General features: G+C 31.3%; 1 protein-coding gene and 1 long non-coding RNA gene across 2 annotated transcripts in view; both read right to left on the bottom strand.

Annotated features, from left to right (window-relative positions):
- Positions 1 to 1,423: 1,423 nt before the first annotated feature.
- LOC117910688 lies at positions 1,424 to 2,058 on the bottom strand. Its single transcript, XR_004650735.1, has 2 exons — positions 1,811 to 2,058; positions 1,424 to 1,692 (listed from the first exon to the last, which is right to left on the bottom strand). It is a non-coding gene; the product is annotated as an uncharacterized LOC117910688 (long non-coding RNA).
- Positions 2,059 to 2,512: 454 nt separating this feature from the next.
- The window catches only part of LOC117910684 (disease resistance protein RPV1-like), a 51,422-nt gene continuing 35,045 nt past the window's right edge, over positions 2,513 to 18,889 (bottom strand). Inside the window, exons 7-9 of the mRNA XM_034824798.1 lie at positions 18,501 to 18,863; positions 3,378 to 4,238; positions 2,513 to 3,307 (exon numbers count right to left, since the gene is read on the bottom strand). Coding sequence (XP_034680689.1) covers positions 3,882 to 4,238; positions 18,501 to 18,863 — 720 coding nt within the window. The 3' untranslated portion in view covers positions 2,513 to 3,307; positions 3,378 to 3,881. The remainder of the gene's footprint in view (positions 3,308 to 3,377; positions 4,239 to 18,500; positions 18,864 to 18,889) is intronic.

The following is an 18,889-nucleotide window of genomic DNA, read 5'->3' as shown; positions in this document are numbered from 1 at the left end:
GCATTATTAACTGAAAAAATATATCGACTGGAGTTTATTATTTTCTATACATTGCATAAGCTTTAAAGATATTATAGTCCGTTAACTTTGAACCTTATTTTGAAAATTAATTTATATTTATAATTTTTATAAATATAATATCAAATTTCAAATTTCAGTATAAGTTACAAATTTCAAAGGGTGTTTATGAGTGGATCAATTTTTGGTCTCAATTAAAAAATCTAATTGAAAATAATATAAATATAATATGTTTTTATTTTATTTATTTATGGTAAGGGTTATAAAATAAATTGATATTTTTTAATTTTAAATAAGAAAAACAAGTAAGATAAAAAAGAAAAAAAAATTAAAAATCAAACAATATAAAATATTGAAAGTGATTGAATAAAAATGAAAAGGCTTACAACTCAAATAAGAGCAATCTAAAAAATGCATTACATATTAAAATATCACCATTTTCTTTATTAAAATATACCTAATGGCATTTCATATTGTTAGATGGTAAAGAAGCAACTAAAAAATCATAGAACCATAGATTGTAGCACATGAACATAGGTTGATGACCTGAAGTGCATAGGTTGCTTTCAGACCATTGGGACTTGTTTAGGGTTCAAAGTTAAAAATAGGACTAATAATATTTAATCAATAATATCATCTCAAGCCTATTCCAAAATATGGCAACCGGGTAAAATTAAAAATTAACCTAATGCTTAATAATTAAAAAAAAAAACTTATTGAAAATTTTCTAAAATCAATAGATGTTGCATAATTTTTCTAAAATGAATGAGAAAAGTTATAATGGTGAAACTCTTGAAAAAGAACTTTTCAATTGTAGTCACACTAGCTTAAAAAAAAAAATAAAAATGTAAAGCTATGCGATTATATGCAGCATTTCTTGAAGAGACATGTGCCTCTCAGAACATTTGAAATTAAGATGTTTTTGTCTTCAATTTGATTGCTCTTTGTGACTTTGAGATTCACACTCCTTTTGATGTAAAAAAAAAAGAATTAAAAGAAGTAGGGCAAAATGTTAAATAGTGTGATTTTGAATTAATAAAGTTTTAATCAAAATTGGAAATTAAGGTGAAATATCTAACTTGCCTTGATCACAAAGGAAGCAAAGATTAACCAATCAAAGTTTTGAGTCTTTCACTAATCATATGATGGTTTCACTTTTAATTGTTTGAGATATTCCATATAGATATCCATCAAACCTAAGGATAAGACATTAAATTGTGTAATTTTTGTATAATGAACTAGGTCACAAAATGTTTAATGCTTCAAAAGTGATAACCTATGAAGTAGAGAATCAATCCCAATAACTTTAGTTAGCAAAATAATGTTGTAATTCTATTTTTAACTCATTTGAAATACTTCTCAAAACAATATTCCAAAGGAAAAAAAAATTGAATTTATAATGTAGTTTCCTACATAATTTGATTTCTTATTCTTGCTTCGAGAATCTATCTCTTTTTTACACCAACAAATATGTATAGTACAAAAGAAAATAAAGTGTGAGGCACCACTTTAATCAGAATTATTAATTGACATGAAATGTTTGACTTGCCTTGATTAATAAGGACTTTCATGGCTGACCTGATAGAGGTTGGGCTCTTAATGTCATCCATTCAGCAATGTATCATATCCTACCAAAGCTTGATCAAGTCGAAGGCTAAGCTGTAATTGGTTTAGCTAGGAAAAAAAAAAGAGAAGAAAAAGAAGAAAAACGAGATCATTAGAAGAATTTTCAGTCCCTTTAAATCACTTAGCCATATAATAGAAACTAAGAAGAGAAAGGATCGTAGCTCACAAAAAGCTTGAGATAAATGTTTAGTGTCTTCTGCAGCATATCCATTCAACAAATTTGCAAAAAAGCTCCAACCAGTTGTGCATATGGTCCTCTTCATCATCTTGGGCATCAACTACATTACTGTTAATATTCTGTGTCGTTGTATCCATTGGAGAATCGCTATGCTCAGTGTAGGGACCCATCCCTGATGACACGTGGCACACGATCCTATCCTGAGTATCCCCATCCGGATTTCCCCAAGAGTATACGTGGCGCGCTTCTCCTATCTGGACTCCCCAAAATAGAAGCACACGGAACTCGCAAAGCATCACATCCGGACCGCCGCCATTTCTCATCTGGCGACCTTTCATATTCTACCCGGATATGTTTGTCCGGATCATCGACCAAACTAAGCATGCCTTACTACGTCATCCTGACATCCTGTCACAAATCACATTCCGACGTCTGCAGAGTGAAAAGACAGAAGTGACAACAAGTCACTTCCCACGATCGCTGATAGTCATGGCGCCTTCCACGATCTCTGACAGCCGCCCGTAGGGTGAGGATGTCCCTGCCACCACCTAGTGGCATCATGGTAAACCAAAAAGCCTTCCATCATTTATGGAGGAGAGAGAACTTCTGATACTATATATATGAGCCTTCGCACAAAGAGGAAGGTAAGCTTGCTACACCTAGAAAAAGGCCAACTGTGCCAACTGATTATTCTCTCTAACCATGGCTGACAAAACCATCGGAGGGTGTGTCCGGACACCCTGTCCGGACGCCTTTTGCAGGAACAGCTGAACCAGGAATCTATATGGGTTGAGATCGTGCTTCCCTCCATTTAGCAACTACGTGGAGCACCAAGGACGCGAGGCCTCAACACTCAGTGCACTGTGTACAGTCAGAGCTTGTTTGTGCTTTAGAATTAGTATCTTCTGCTGCTGGTCTGGTATCACAACTTCTCTGATCATCACTGTACTCTATCATTGTCTGATGGTCGCGCTTGGTGGCTTCTCTGTTGTCACAGCTTCTCTGAGCATCAGTACTGGTATCTTCTGGGATGTTTCTGTTGATAACATCACGTGTATATATAAGATAGAACCCACACTCTTTCACTTCGACTGGTGCATTCAAGCTATGAAATGAAGCCTTCAAACATCTCCATTCGTTTGACCAATACTGGTTGTCAATAGCAACCTTGGGATAATAAGTCACACACATTTGACTCGATTCACGGCAAATTGGGCAGCAATAAAACCGGACATCATCCACGTGACAGCATCCAGATTGATCACCACAGATATTGAGTTCGCAATTCAACCCATCACAAGCAATAGGAATAAAAACAGAGTATAAAGCAAATCCTAAGAAGTCATTATTTCTGTACCAATCCATAGGAAGCTCTATTGTTATTTGAGATCCTTTTTTTTGCTGGCTTATCCACTCTGGAATTCCATTATTTCCCGAAATTACAACTCTGATTGCCTTGTTCCAATAGAAGCCGCATTCAAATTCCTGCACAGAAGTACAGTGTTAATACTCTGTGTTCATAAGGAAAAAGGGCTGAATGTTATGAAAATCATACCTCAATTGTTGATTTAAAGCATTTGAACAGAGAAAAACCAAGTAGACTTGATGGACTTGATAAAGTTTCCAAGCATGTGCAACTGTGGTCTAGAACTCGTAAACTTGGCGGAAGCTCTGGAACTTGTAGAAGCCTCTGGCAGTGACTCAAGTCAAGGACTCTCAGTTTGGAAAGTTGAATGATGCCTGCAAGTATGCTACTAAAAGAGTCCATGCTTAGATTTAGACCTGAAGCGTGCAAACGCCCTAAACATTGCAAACTCCTCAGGTTCTCGGGAAATTTCTCAAGTTTTGTACAGAAACTGACATCTAGAGTTTTGAGAGAACTCAAATTACAAATGGTCTCTGGAAGACTCACAAGGTTGCTGCAATCTGCAAGATTCAAACATTGAAGCCCTCTTAAATATTGAATAGATGCTGGTAGTTCTTCTATAGCAGTTCCAGCTAAATGAAGCTCTCTTAAATTTTCCACATCCTCAAGGATTTCTGGAAAGCTCCTTAATCGTCAACAGCCTGAGCAGAAGAGAGTTGTAAGGGATTTCAACTCACATATGCTACTGGGAAGATGCTCAAGATTTTTGCATTCTCGCAAACACAAGCTATCACGTTCTAAGGGACACTCACTAGTGGGTAGTTCATTGATGGCATTTCCCTTTAAACAAAGCTTCCGTCGGGATTGCACATCCTCTTGACATCCCCGGCAAATGGTGGGTATCATTGCTTTACCATTGTTCTTTTCATGATCATGGGCATATATAAGATGGATCCCACACTCTTCCACTTTCATTGCTTTACCACGTAAGAAGCCACAAAATGAAGCTGTCAACTGCCTCCATTTATTTGAGGGGTACTTCTTCACAATCTCCATTTTGGAATTCCACAACTTCCTGAAATAATAAGATTTACTCGGGTAAAACGTTTTTCTCCAGGATAAATCTCGCATTCAAAATTCTGCACAAAATTTAATTAACACGTAAATCCCCATGTCTCCACAAAAAAAGTTTTGTTCTATGAATATCATACCCGAATCACTGATTTGAAGCAGTTGAATAGAGAAGACCAGAGTAGACCCGAAGAAGTTTCCAGCCGTGTGCACCCATGTACATCTAAGATGCGCAAACTGGATGGAAGCGCTGGAATTTGTCGAAGCTCTTGACAGTGACCCAAGTCAAGGAGTCTCAACATAGAAAGTAGATTGACCCCAGCAGGTATGCTCCTAAAAAGATTCCCGCATAGACGTAAAAGTTGCAGAGATGATAGGTGGCAAATTTCGGTGGGGATTCCTCCTTCATCTATACTGCAGAAAGATAGATTTAACACTTCCAACGAGTACAAGCAGCAAATATCACTCAGGATTTCTCCTTGCATTAGCTTTGACCCATGTAGAATTAACGTCTTTAAGGAGCATAAACCTGACAAAGAAAGCAATTGGCAACATGTTGAATTTAAGCCAAAAGCACGGAGATGCTTCAAGCTTGGCAGCCTCCCCAGGTTTTGTGGCAATTTGTGGAGTTTTGAACAGTAACTGACATCCAGAATTTGAAGAAAGCATAAATTACAAATGCTTTCTGGAAGAGTCACAAGGTTTTTGCAGCCGTCCAGATTCAAAACTTCAAGCCTATTCAAATGTTCGATTGATGACAGGAGCTCTTTTATAGCCGTTTTGTTCAAATGAAGCACCCTTAAGTTTTCCATATTCTCCAAGATTTCTGGAAAGTACTGTAATTGTGAACAGTGAGAGCAAAAGAGAGATTTTAGGGATTTGAACTCCCAAATGCTTCTTGGCAGACTCTCAAGCTTTTTGCACTCTCGCAAACATAAGGTATCAAATTCAGAGGCACACTCAATGGGTAGTAGGCTGATTGTCTGACCCTTTAAACAAAGCTTTCGGTGTTCCACGTTCCTCTGACATTCCAAGCAGCTAGCATCCACATCCTCAGTCTGTACTACTATTGGATCTTGGGAGTATATAGGTTGGAGCCCACACTTGAGCACCTTAAAATGATTGCGAGAGTCCTTAAATACAGCCGTAAGATACATGAATGGATTGGTGTGACCGCTCCCCAGAATAGCAGCCTTGGGATAGAATATCACCCACATTTGTTCTGATACACCTCCATCATGGTAGCATTTACAAGTAGTGCGACAACAGAGATATCGCACACACAGGGAAGAAAATACATATCGTTCATTGAATGACAAATTACATCGTAACTGAGTGGAGATTGAAGATTCAGCTTCAAGTAAATCATCATCTTCATTTAGGGTGATTTACTTGGATTTTCCATGAATCTAATTTAATTTAATATATTAAGATTTTTAATTTTGTGAATTTAAACAAACTTAGTTAATCCAAATCCTTATTATATAGTTTTTCTCAAATCCTTGTTGATAATGACGATATCGAAGGAATTTTTTTCAGAATTTAAAACTGTTGTTGTTTTAATCTTTGTTTAAATAAAACTCTAACTAAATTATTGCATAAGTGGAAATTCATCTTCTCTTTTAATCTTAATTGTTATAGGTTGATCCAAATATTTTAGAAAATTTAAAATCTGGATTTCTCTATTTTATTATATTATGTTAATCTGATTATTATATGTGTTCAACTAGTGACTCACTTGAAATTTCTATACCGATTCAAAACATTTAGATTCTAGTTCTAAGGGATTAAAAGAAACAAGTCACTTTAAAGTCTTCTTTTCATGTCTTTTTTTTTTCAAATCTCCATCAAATCATCATGATTCAAATGAATTTTTCTAAAATCCCTAAACTATTGTTTTCTTTAAATCTTTGTTTAATATATTTTCATCATATCATTGTGTAATTAGTGACTTCATGTTGACTGAACATAATTTAGGTTATATTCTCTATGATTTTAAATGAGTTTTAATTATTTTTTTAACTTCAATTCGTATTCATTCTTCATTCCCCATCCATTTATAATAGCTTGATCTCATTTGAAAGTATGACAAAATCTATTGATAATTTAGTTTAGCTTTGTTTGTCCAAAAATCTTAATCTGTATTTTTTTAATTTTGACAACTTAATTAATAGTTGAATGATAGGTGGTGTTGATATACATTGATTTGTTTAGATTTGCATATTTTAGGAGTTTGTAGAGGAGAAAATCAAATCTACATCTACATCTAGTAATTGGATTTAATCGAACACTTGGAATAATCTCTTCTTGATTTAGATTGATTTTGAGTTAACATCATAAGATTTAAAATCTGGATAATGATGTTTTGAGTTTATTAATCTGGTTCCAGTATGCTTTGATTGAGAACTTGATTGATGACATTTTAGAAATATCTATTGATTGATGCCTATTGATTTATCTTGAGAATGTCAATTGTCTATTTTTTATTCAAGTTTAAAATCCTCCTAAACGTTATGGGGATTGATTGGATTGGTTTTAGATTTCATCAATCATGAGAAATTGAATGAATGATTTAATGTGAACTATGTACCATAAAAGTGATTGAATATTATGGTAGGAAATAAAGGTTTATTAAGCTGATATGTCAAGTAAAGCTAACAACTTTGGTATTAGAAGCTTGATTTTTTGAAGATAGAAAAATACAATAAGTCATAGGCAAAAGGTAGAGAAAATTTTGATCTTGAAGAGTAGAAAGAAGCGCAAAACCTTCATGAAATTTTAGGGAAGAAAGACCATGCTCAAAATTGGAAATTTAAATTCTCACAACCTTTTTGCATTTTGTAGTTGGCTTTATTATTAATAGATGCAAATAAATGAATATTGTTCTTAGTCATATTTCTTCTAAACTTAAACCCACTAATTTATAATTCATAATGGTATATACAGGTCATAAGCGTAATGAGCAATATTCCAATAGAAAATAAAGGTTTATTATGTTGATAGGTCAGGTAAAGCTATATAACGACTTTGGTATTATAAGATTGATTTTTTGAAAATAAAAAAAATATAATAAATCATATGACATATAAAAGTTCATTTTTTAAAAATCAAGTGGAACATTTTTATCTTATTGTAGACAATATTTGTATATAAAAAAAATATTATTATAAATGATATCAAAATTGATTTCTTATTAAACAATACCGAGTATTTTACACTTTTTATATATAAAAAATATTCTTAATCAATATTATCAAATAGGTTTTTACATTTTTCAATTAAAATTTATTTTTTGTAAATAATTTCTTATTATTATAATAAATAAAATAATTTTTTTTATATATATCATTCCTAACCACAATCCAATTTTTATAAAAGAGCAATTAGTTTCTTATATGAATATTTTATTTAATCAAGATAAACATGGAAAGAAATTGTTCTCACATGTTCTATATTGAGAAAAATTATATATAAATTGGAAATAATTTTAAAAATAATAAAATCTAAAAGTTGTTTCACTATTTTCTAGGTGTAATTTTAATTTCTTATAGTTTTGCTATTTTTTGTCATTTTTTTTAGTAATTATTTTAATTAATTATATATATACATATGCGTATATGTGTACATACATATTAAAAAATGTTGTTCATTTAAGTGGTTTCAAATGATTTATTTATTTGCATGACAAAAACATGGGTTGTTTGTCTTTTGAGACGTAGTAAAAGTCGTTAGTTTTAGGTCACATGGTAATGAGTTGGAAGGGTGTGGTACTTTTGGAAGACCAAAGGAGTCAACAACCCTAAAATTCAAAAGCGTTGGAATATTAAACAATGTCTTGGTCAAAAAGGGAAACGCGTTGGAACATATATCGAAAATAATGTCTTAGTAACAAAAAATAATGCCTTGGTAAAAATAGAAAATGCGTAGGAACATTGAATAAGGCAATACCATATGGTTAGGAAAGGTTATTCTCTAATCTTTTATCCTTGTTGACTCATACACTTGTTGAACCTCTTTGATAGGAAAATAATCCAAATGACTCATAAAATATAGTGTTTATATGAATGGTATTAAGATATAAATTTGGCTACTATGAAAGTTAATTAAGCTTTAATGTTGGAAGGAATAAGCAACATACTTTTTGTGAGAAAGGGCAACACTTAGAAAATCAACAAGATTAATTATCTTAATAACAGAAAGAAAGTTCATTCTTATGAATCCTCGAACTGAATCAAAGAGATAAATTTCAATTTTGAAGTAAACATAATTATTTTTCTATTTTTGTTAAAGAATTGACAACACTTAATTTATCATGTAAGAATCAAAGAAGAATAGCAACTATTCATGCAATCGATCTCATCTAGTTGTAACAAAACTTATGATTATTTTTCTTCCATGTATATGAGGTTACTATAAATTCATTTCCCACTTGTCATGTGACTTATGCATCAAATAGAACCCACTAGATAAAATTTCTCTCAACATATTTCCACATTAGAAATTTTCTTTTATTTTTTATTTTATTTTGAATTTGCATTGAATAAATTTCAACCATAGATATGCACTAACAATATTTAAATAAAGATGATAATGTATTTAAATTTTTAACAAAATTTGAGTTGAATTTTTCAACCTACATTTGATTTCCTTCTGTTCACCTAATGTTGGCATTAAAATGCATTAAAATACAAAAAAAATCATTGTCTTCGGGATTTTTTCTTGTGAGCTTATCCTCGAACTTTCTTAAAAAAATAAGTTGATTATTGTTGTCCTCACTTAATGTTTGCATTAAAATACTAGAAACTTATTCTTGTGAGCTTATCCTTACACCTTCTTAGAAAAAAACAAGATTGATTCTTATTGGTCGGAAGATAAGAACAAAAACTTCTAATAAATTACATTTGGTATATTGATAATTTAATGGGAAAAGACATTAAATTTTATAAATGTAAAAGGATAATATAGTTGGATGACACATTTATACAAACATATGAAAAGAACTATTATAGTCAATAAATGAAAACCAGGTAAACATTCAAAAGACTAAAATCACAATTGATTGGAGCAAAAAATTTAGCTCATCCTATATTTATTTTTTATCATCATACTCTTATTGAGCTTCTTAGGCATCAAATATAAAAATTCTCTATTTAAAATCAAAATAAAATAAATAAGATCTTGTCAACTGCAATTTTAATTCAACTATTTTTGTTGTTAGCTAGTTCCTTGATTTTTGGTACTTCAATTTCTCAAATAATACAAAATTTCATTTGTAGGGAGCACTCATTAACAACATGAAATTCAAAATTACATATGCAACAACCCAACACCAAGCTTAAGTAAATTTGTAATTTTATTAATTAAGAAAATAAAAAACTTTGCATAAAAATTATGCTGGGGCTCATGATTATGTTGATGGAGATGATTAAGGAAGACCTCAAGTCCACCGTCTCTATATATAGTGTACATAGTAAATTCCTTACATATGCCTTTTTGAGGGGACGCAACTGCTATTGCTACAGCTGGTGATGTGTTGCTAGTTGCTGCAGGGAATGTGCTGCTGTGGCTGTTAATGTTGTTGCTTCCTCTTCAAGAATATGGGTACAAGGTGAGACGAGGGCTAACCTAGATGAAACCAGAGCAATCCAAGAAACAAAACTACCGTGCGGCATTTCATCAACCAGGTTGTGGGCATTATCAACTGAAAAAATATACCGACCGGAGTTTATTATTTTCTATACATTGCATAAGCTTTAGAGATGTTATGGTCCGTTAACTTTGAACCTTATTTTGAAAATTAGTTTATATTCATTATTTTTATAAATGTAATATCAAATATACCGAAATGTATAAGTTACAAATTTCAAAGGTGTGTTTATGAGTGGATCAATTTTTGGTCTTAATTAAAAAAACTAACTGAAAATAATATAAATATAATATGTTTTTATTTTATTTATTTATGGTAAGGGTTATAAAATAAATTGATATTTTTTAATTTTAAATAAGATAAACAAATAAGATATAAAATAAAAAAAATAAAAAATAAAAAATCAAACAAATATAAAATATTGAAAGTGAATGAATAAAAATGAAAAAGATTACAACTCAAATAAAACCAATCTAAAAAATGCATTACATATTAAAATATCACCATTTTCTTTATTAAAATATACCTAATGACATTTCATATTGTTAGATGGTAAAGAAGCAACTAAAAAAATCATAGAACTGTAGAATATAGAATGTAGCACATGAACTTAGTTTGATGACCTGAAGTGCATAGGTTGCTTTCAGACCATTGGAACTTGTTTAGGGTTCAAAGTTAAAACTAGGACTAATAATATTTAATCAGTAATATCATCTCAAGCCTATTCCAAAATATGGCAACCGGGTAAAATTAAAAATTAACCTAATGCTTAATAATTAAAAAGAAAAAACTTATTGAATTTTTTTTTAATCACTAGATATTGCATATTTTTCTAGAATGAATGAGAAAAGTTATAAGGGTGAATCTCTTGAAAAAGAACCTTTCAATTGCAATCGCACTCTCTCTAAAAAACATTTAAACATAAAATGATTATTGTTATTAAGATATAAACTAAACTACAATGAAAGTTAATTAAACTTTAATGTTGGAAGGAATAAGCAACATACTTTTTGTGAGAAAGGGCAACACCTAGAAAGTCAACAAGATTAATTATCTTAATAATAGAAAGAAAGTTCATTCTTATGAATCCTCGAACTGAACCAAAGAGATAAATTTCAATTTTGAAGTGAACATAATTATTTTTCTATTTTTGTTAAAGAATTGACAATACTTAATTTATCATGTAAGAATCAAAGAATAATAGCAACTATTCATGCAACCGATCTCATCTAGTTGTAACAAACCTTATGATTATTTTTCTTCCATGTATATGAGGTTACTATAAATTCATGTCCCATTTGTCATGTGACTTATGCATCAAATAGAACCCACTAGCTAAAATTTCTCTCAACATATTTCCACATTAGAATTTTTATTTTATTTTTTATTTTATTGTGAATTTGCATTGAATAAATTTCAACCATAGATGTGCACTAACAATATTTAAATAAAGATGATAATGTATTAAAATTTTTAATAAAAACTAAGTTGAATTTTTCAACCTACATTTGATTTCCTTCTATTCACCTGATGTTGGCATTAAAATGCATTAAATACAAAAGAAATCATTGTCTTCAGAAAATTTTCTTGTGAGCTTATTCTCAAACTTTCTTAAAAAACCAAGACTAATTATTGTTGTGCTCACTTAATGCTTGCATTAAAATACTAGAAACTTATTCTTTTGGGCTTATCCTTTCACCTTCTTAGAAAAAAAACAAGATTGATTCTTATTGGTTGGAAGATAAGAACAAAAACTTCTAATAAATTATGTTTGGTATATTTATAATTTTATAAATGTAAAAGGATAATATAGTGGGATGACACATTTATACAAACATATGAAAAGAAAGTTTATAGTCAATAAATGAAAACCATGTAAATATTCAAAAGACTAAAATCACAATTGATTGGAGCAAAAAATTTAGCTCATCCTATATTTATTTTTTATCATCATACTCTTATTGAGCTTCTTAGACATCAAATATAAAAATTCTCTATTTAAAATCAAAATAAAATAAATAAGATCTTGTCAACTGCAATTTTAATTCAACTATTTTTGTTGCTAGCTAGTTCCTTGATTTTTGGTACTTTGATTTCTCAAACAACACAAAATTTCATTTGAAGGGAGCACTCATTAACAACATGAAATTCAAAATTACATATGCAACTGCCCAACCCCAAGCTTAAGTAAATTTGTAATTTTATTAATTAAGAAAATAAAAAACTTTGAGTAAAAATTATGTTGGGGCTCATGATTATGTTGATGGAGATGATTAACGAAGACCCAAGCTTAAGTAAATTCAAAATTACATTTGAAGGGAGCACTCATTAACAACATGAAATTCAAAATTACATATGCAACTGCCCAACCCCAAGCTTGAGCAAATTTGTAATTTTATTAATTAAGAAAATAAAAAACTTTGAGTAAAAATTATGTTGGGGCTTATGATTATGTTGATGGGGATGATTAAGAAAATAAAAAACTTCTAATAGATTACATTTGGTATATTGGTAATTTAATGGGAAAAGATGTTAAATTTTATAAATGTAAAAGGCTAATATAGTTGGATGACACATTTATACAAACATATGAAAGGAACGTTTATAGTCAATAAATGAAAACTAGGTCAATATTCAAAAGACTAAAATCACAATTGATTAGAGTAAAAAATTTAGCTTATCCTATATTTATTTTTTATCATTATAAGCTTATTGAGCTTCTTAGGCATCAAATATAAAAATTCTCTATTTAAAATCAAAATAAAATAAATAAGATCTTGTCAACCGCAATTTTAATTCAACTATTTTTGTTGCAAACTAGTTCCTTGATTTTTGGTACATCGATTTCTGAAACAACACAAAATTTCATTTGAAGGGAGCACTCATTAACAACATGAAATTCAAAATTACATATGCAACAACCCAACCCCAAGCTTAAGTAAATTTGTAATTTTATTAATTAAGAAAATAAAAACTTTGGGCTATTTAAATATAATTGGATTTTAATTTCGAGTTGGGGTTTAAGTTAAAAAAAAAAAATTAATGAGCCAAATAAATTAATTAGGCATTTATATTCAAACAATTAATCTTTAGTATTAAGATTTAATTGAATTGAAAAAAAAAATAGAAATAAGATAATAAAGGGAGTAAAATAGTCATTTCTCATTAGAAACCTAGGTATGAATATTCACTCTTCTTTACAAAAGTCTTTTTGTATAGAGAGCAAATGTAGGGTTTGAAATCAATCTTTGAAAGTAAACATGTATAGATTTAATATTTACTTTCATTTTTAATTTTCATGGGAATGATTAAATATGATTAAATTTTATGAAAAAATTAAATAACATAGAATTCTAATTAATTATAAAGTCAACTACCATTAACCATCCTTTTGATTGAATCCAAAAAATTAAAACATTTTAAAAATCTCAAAATAAAGTTAAACAAAACCCATCACTAAAACTATATAAAAATATACAATACAAACTACAGAAAGTTTCGATTTAAAAGTCTCGTGGATTCTAATTTTTAATGTGATATGAAAAACAAGCCCATTATAGGTGGGCCGGTTCTTGTCTGGGCTTTCTTAGTTTGCTGCATTGCTAGTGTATCATAAATGGGCCCAGCTTCGCCTGGTCCTCGTATCGTTGTTAGCAAAGCTTTAGAATGTCTTATTATTACATGATTGGATATTAAAATCTTTGGAAATAATTACAATATATAAAATACAACTTAATAAATCTTAAGCATAACACAAAACACAACAGCAAAATATGATAATTTAAGTTATTAAGAGCTTATTTAGTTGTGTAATTAAAAATAATTTTCTGTTTTTAAAAATAAAAAATTATTTTAACACTATTTTAATGTTATTCTTTGGAAATAATTTTTAAAAATAAAGTAAAATAGAGAATAATTTTTAAAGAACAAGTAGCTAGAAGTTGTTTTTACCAATTTTTTTTAAAAAATATATATATAAACTCATTTGACCATATTTTTTTAAACTAGTTTTTAAAAATTATTTTTAAATTAAAAAACAAAAACCAATTTTTAAAAATAAATTTAAGAAAATATGACCAACCGAACCCTAAATGATTGAGGCTTATAATATTAAAGAGAAAAAAAGTTAATTTAAGAGTTTGCATGCAGGTAGACATCGGGCCATAAAACTGGTTTACTAAGGCACCCAATTTATTTATATATTCTTCTATGTGCATGCATTGATCATGCGGTTAGGATGTGTTGCACCAAAATCTCATGATTAACTTGAAGTTCGAAATCACAAACTAGCTGTATGTATTAGAAACAGACCATATTAGGTCATGCACATTCTCCGTCATTTTCTATTTCTTAGCAACATATATGACCAAATCAAATTGTTATACCCTAATTATATTTTTTTAACTAGGTGATAAAGATAATTAAAATATTATTAGAAGAAAACAAACATATAGGTTTAAATAGAATTTCACACTTAGACGTATGATAACAAATTTTGTCAACAAAATAAATACAACTTAAAATAACAAATTAAATAAAAAAATGAATAATTAAATTTTAAAATTTTTACTCCAACAAATTCACTAATGATTAAAAATATTGCATTAAAAAAAAAATCACTTTTTGCTTTTACAGTCTGTATGACATTCCAACCTTAGATCCTATAGTTTAAGTTTGAGGCTAGATTTGAGACAACCCTGTGATACTACTTCGGTTAATTCACACCAATTCAATAGATTATTACATAACTAGTGCATGCATTATCTTGCCTAGTATAATATCTTAATATAACTTGGGTAAAATCAGAGAGAAGTTGTGTTTATTGTAGTGAGAAATCAGAGGGAAATCATTGAATGATTTCTAGGTTGTGAAATTAGGGAGAAAAAGATGAGCTTTGCTGGTGCGAAATCTAGACTGTGAAGACAATCAGAGAGTAAGATTATGAGAAGGGTAACTTGAGCCTAAAAAATATGTAAATATATAAATTTGGGATCTATGAAAGCAGTCAAGCCATAATCCAAGATGCAGCTATTATCAGCATGTAGAGTCACAACCTTTTACTTGGTTAAAGCTATGCGATTATATGCAACATTTCTTATAGTGGCAATAATTTTATCTTTAACTCATAATAGGGAGAGACATGTACCTCTCAGAACATTTGAAGTTATGATGTTCTTGTCCTCTTCAATTTGATTGCTCTTCATGACTTTGAGATTCACATTCCTTTTGATGTAAAAGAAAAAAAAAAGAATTAATAGTAGAGCAAAAAATTAAATAATATGAGTTTGAATTAATAAAGTCTTAATCAAAATTGGAAATTAAGGTGAAACATCTAACTTGCCTTGATCACCAAGGATGCAAAGATTGACTAATTGAGTTTCAAACCTTTGACTAATCATCTAATGATTTCACTTTTAATTGCTTGAGATACTCCATATGGATATCCATCAAACCCAAGGATAAGACATTAAATTGTGTAATTTTTCCATAATAAATTAGTTCGCAAAATGCTTAATGCTTCAAAAGTGATAACTTACAAAGTAAATAATCAATCCCAACAACTTTAGCTAGCAAAACAATGTCATAATTCTATTTTTAACTCATTTAAAATACTTCTCAAAACAATATTCCAAAGGAAAAAAAGAATTGAATTTATAATGTTGTTCCCTGCATAATTTGATTTCTTATACTTGTTTCGAGAATCTCTCTTTTTTATACCAACAAATATGTATAATACAAAATAAAATAAAGTGTGAGGCACCACTTTAATCAGAATTATTAATTGACAGGAAATGTTTGACTTGCCTTGATTAATAAGGACTTTCATGACTTACCTGATAGAGGTTGGGCCCTTAACGTTATCCATTCAGTATTGTATATATCATGCCCTTCCAAAGCTTGATCAAGTCATAGGCTAAGGTGTAATTTCCTGCATTAACTTATTTAAAAAAAAATTAATACTGCGGTCAAGCTCGTAGTACTTATGCTCTAAAATCAACTATGTAATTTTCTGCACTCAGTTATTTAATAAAAATGGTTTTTGAGTAAAACAGATTTGGATTTTGGCCTACGGAGGCCTATGGACTTTCAAAACGGGGTTCACTAGGAAAAAAAAAAAGAGAAGAAAAAGAAGAAAAAATGAGATGATTAGAAGAATTTTCAGCCCCTATAAATCACTTAGCCATATAATAGAAACTAAGAAGAAGAGAAAGGATCGTAGCTCACAAAAAGCTTGAGATAAATGTTTAGTATCTTCTGCAGCATATCCATCCAACAAATTTGCAAAGAAGCTCCAACCAGTTGTGCATATGGTCCTCTTCATCATCTTGGGCATCGACAACATTACTGTTAATATCCTGTGTCGTTGTATCCATTGGAGAATCGCTATGCTCAGTGCACTGTGTACAGTCATAGCTTGTTTGTGCGTTAGAATTAGTATCTTCTGCTGCTGATCTGGTATCACAACTTCTCTGCTCATCACTGTACTCTGTCATTGTCTGATGGTCGCGCTTGGTGGCTTCTGTGTTGTCACAGCTTCTCTGAGCATCAGTACTGGTATCTTCTGGGATGTTTCTGTTGATAACATCACCTGTATATATAAGATAGTACCCACACTCTTTCACTTCGACTGGTGCATCCAAGCTATGAAATGAAGCCTTCAAACGTCTCCATTCGTTTGACCAATACTGGTTGTCAATAGCAACCTTGGGATAATAAGTCACACACATTTGACTTGATTCACCGCAAATTCGGCAGCAATAAAACCGGACATCATCCACGTGACAGCATTCAGATTGATCACCACAGATATTGAGTTCGCAATTCAACCCAACACAAGCCATTGGAATAAAAACAGAGTATAAAGCAAATCCTAAGAAGTCATCTTTTCTGTACCAATCCATAGGAAGCTCTATTGTTATTTGAGATCCTTTTTTTTGCTGGCTTATCCACTCTGGAATTCCATTATTTCCCGAAATAACAACTCTGATTGCTTTGTCCCAATAGGAGCCGCATTCAAATTCCTGCACAGAAGTACAGGTGTCAATACTCTGTTCATAAGGAAAAATGGCTGAATGTTATGAAAATCATACCTCAATTGTTGATTTAAAGCATTTGAACAGAGAAACACCAAGTTGACTTGATGGACTTGATAAAGTTTCCAAGCATGTGCAACTGTGGACATCTAGAACTCGTAAACTTGGTGGAAGTTCTGGAACTTGTAGAAGCCTCTGGCAGTGACTCAAGTCAAGGATTCTCAGTTTAGAAAGTTGAATGATGCCTGCAAGTATGCTACTAAAACAGTCCATGCTTAGATTTAGACCTGATGCATACAAACGCTTTAAACATTGCAAACTCCTGAGGTTCTCGGGAAATTTCTTAAGTTTTGTACAGAAACTGACATCTAGAGTTATGAGAGAACTCAAATTACAAATGCTTTCTGGAAGACTCACAAGGCTGTCGCAACGTGCCAGGTTCAAACATTGAAGCCCTTGTAGATGCTCAAATGATGATGGTAGTTCTTCTATAGCAGTTCCTGATGTGTTTGTACGCTTTAAACATTGCAAACTCCTGAGGTTCTCGGAAAATTTCTCAAGTTTTGTACAGAAACTGACATCTAGAGTTATGAGAGAACTCAAATTACAAATGCTTTCTGGAAGACTCACAAGGCTGTCACAACGTACCAGGTTCAAACATTGAAGCCCTTGTAGATGCTCAAATGATGATGGTAGTTCTTCTATAGCAGTTCCTGATGCGGACAAACGCTTTAAACATTGCAAACTCCCCAGGTTTTCGGGAAATTTCGCAAGTTTTGTACAGAAACTGACGTTTAGACTTTTGAGAGAACTCAAATTACAAATGCTTTCTGGAAGACTCACAAGGTTGCTGCAATCTGCAAGATTCAAATATCGAAGCCCTCTTAAATATTGAATTGATGCTGGTAGTTCTTCTATAGCAGTTCCTGATGCATACAAACGCTTTAAACATTGCAAACTCCTCAGGTTTTCGGGAAATTTGGCAAGTTTTGTACAGAAACTGACATTTAGACTTTTGAGAGAACTCAAATTACAAATGCTTTCTGGAAGACTCACAAGGTTGCTGCAATCTGCAAGATTCAAATATCGAAGCCCTCTTAAATATTGAATTGATGCTGGTAGTTCTTCTATAGCAGTTCCATCTAAATGAAGCTCTATTAAATTTTCCACATCCTCAAGGATTTTGGGAAAGCTCCTTAATTGTGAACAGCCTGAGCAGTCGAGAGTTGTAAGGGATTTCAACTCACATATGCTACTGGGAAGACGCTCAAGGTTTTTGCATTCTTGCAAACATAACCTATCAAGTTCTAAGGGACACTCAATAGTGGGTAGTTCATTGATGGCATTTCCCTTTAAACAAAGTTTCCGTCCGGATTTCCTATCCACTTGACAATCCCGGCAAATGGCGGGGATCATTGCTTTACCATTGTTCTTTTCATGATCATGGGCATATATAAGATGGATCCCACACTCTTCCACTTTCATTGTTTTACCACGTAAGAAGCCACAAAATGAAGCCGTCAACTGCCTCCATTTATTTGAGGGGTACTTCTTCACAATCTCCACCTTCGGATAATAAATCATCCACATTTTTGGTACAACATCATAGCAGTGACACGAGGGATAAAACTGGAGTTCATCCACAAACTGAATTTCATGACCACGCAAAGTCAAGCCATACTGGAAGTAAGTTGCATCATTCTCCAGTGTCTCCTCAGATTCATTATCAAGTGGATCATAGACACAGTACAAAACAAAACCCAACAAGTCGTTATTTTTATACCAATTTTGAGGAAGCTTTGCTACTACTTCAGCTCCCTTTTTGTGATGGCTTATCCATTTTGGAATTCCACTACTTCCTGAAATTATAAGGTTTACTCGGGCAAAACGTTTTTCTCTAGGATAAATCTCGCATTCAAGATCCTGCACAAAATTTAATTAACACGTAA

Source organism: Vitis riparia, unplaced genomic scaffold, assembly GCF_004353265.1.
Source record: "Vitis riparia cultivar Riparia Gloire de Montpellier isolate 1030 unplaced genomic scaffold, EGFV_Vit.rip_1.0 scaffold818_pilon_pilon, whole genome shotgun sequence".
In the NCBI taxonomy this organism is placed as follows: Eukaryota; Viridiplantae; Streptophyta; class Magnoliopsida; order Vitales; family Vitaceae; genus Vitis; species Vitis riparia.
This window is presented reverse-complemented; position numbering and strand designations above follow the sequence as displayed.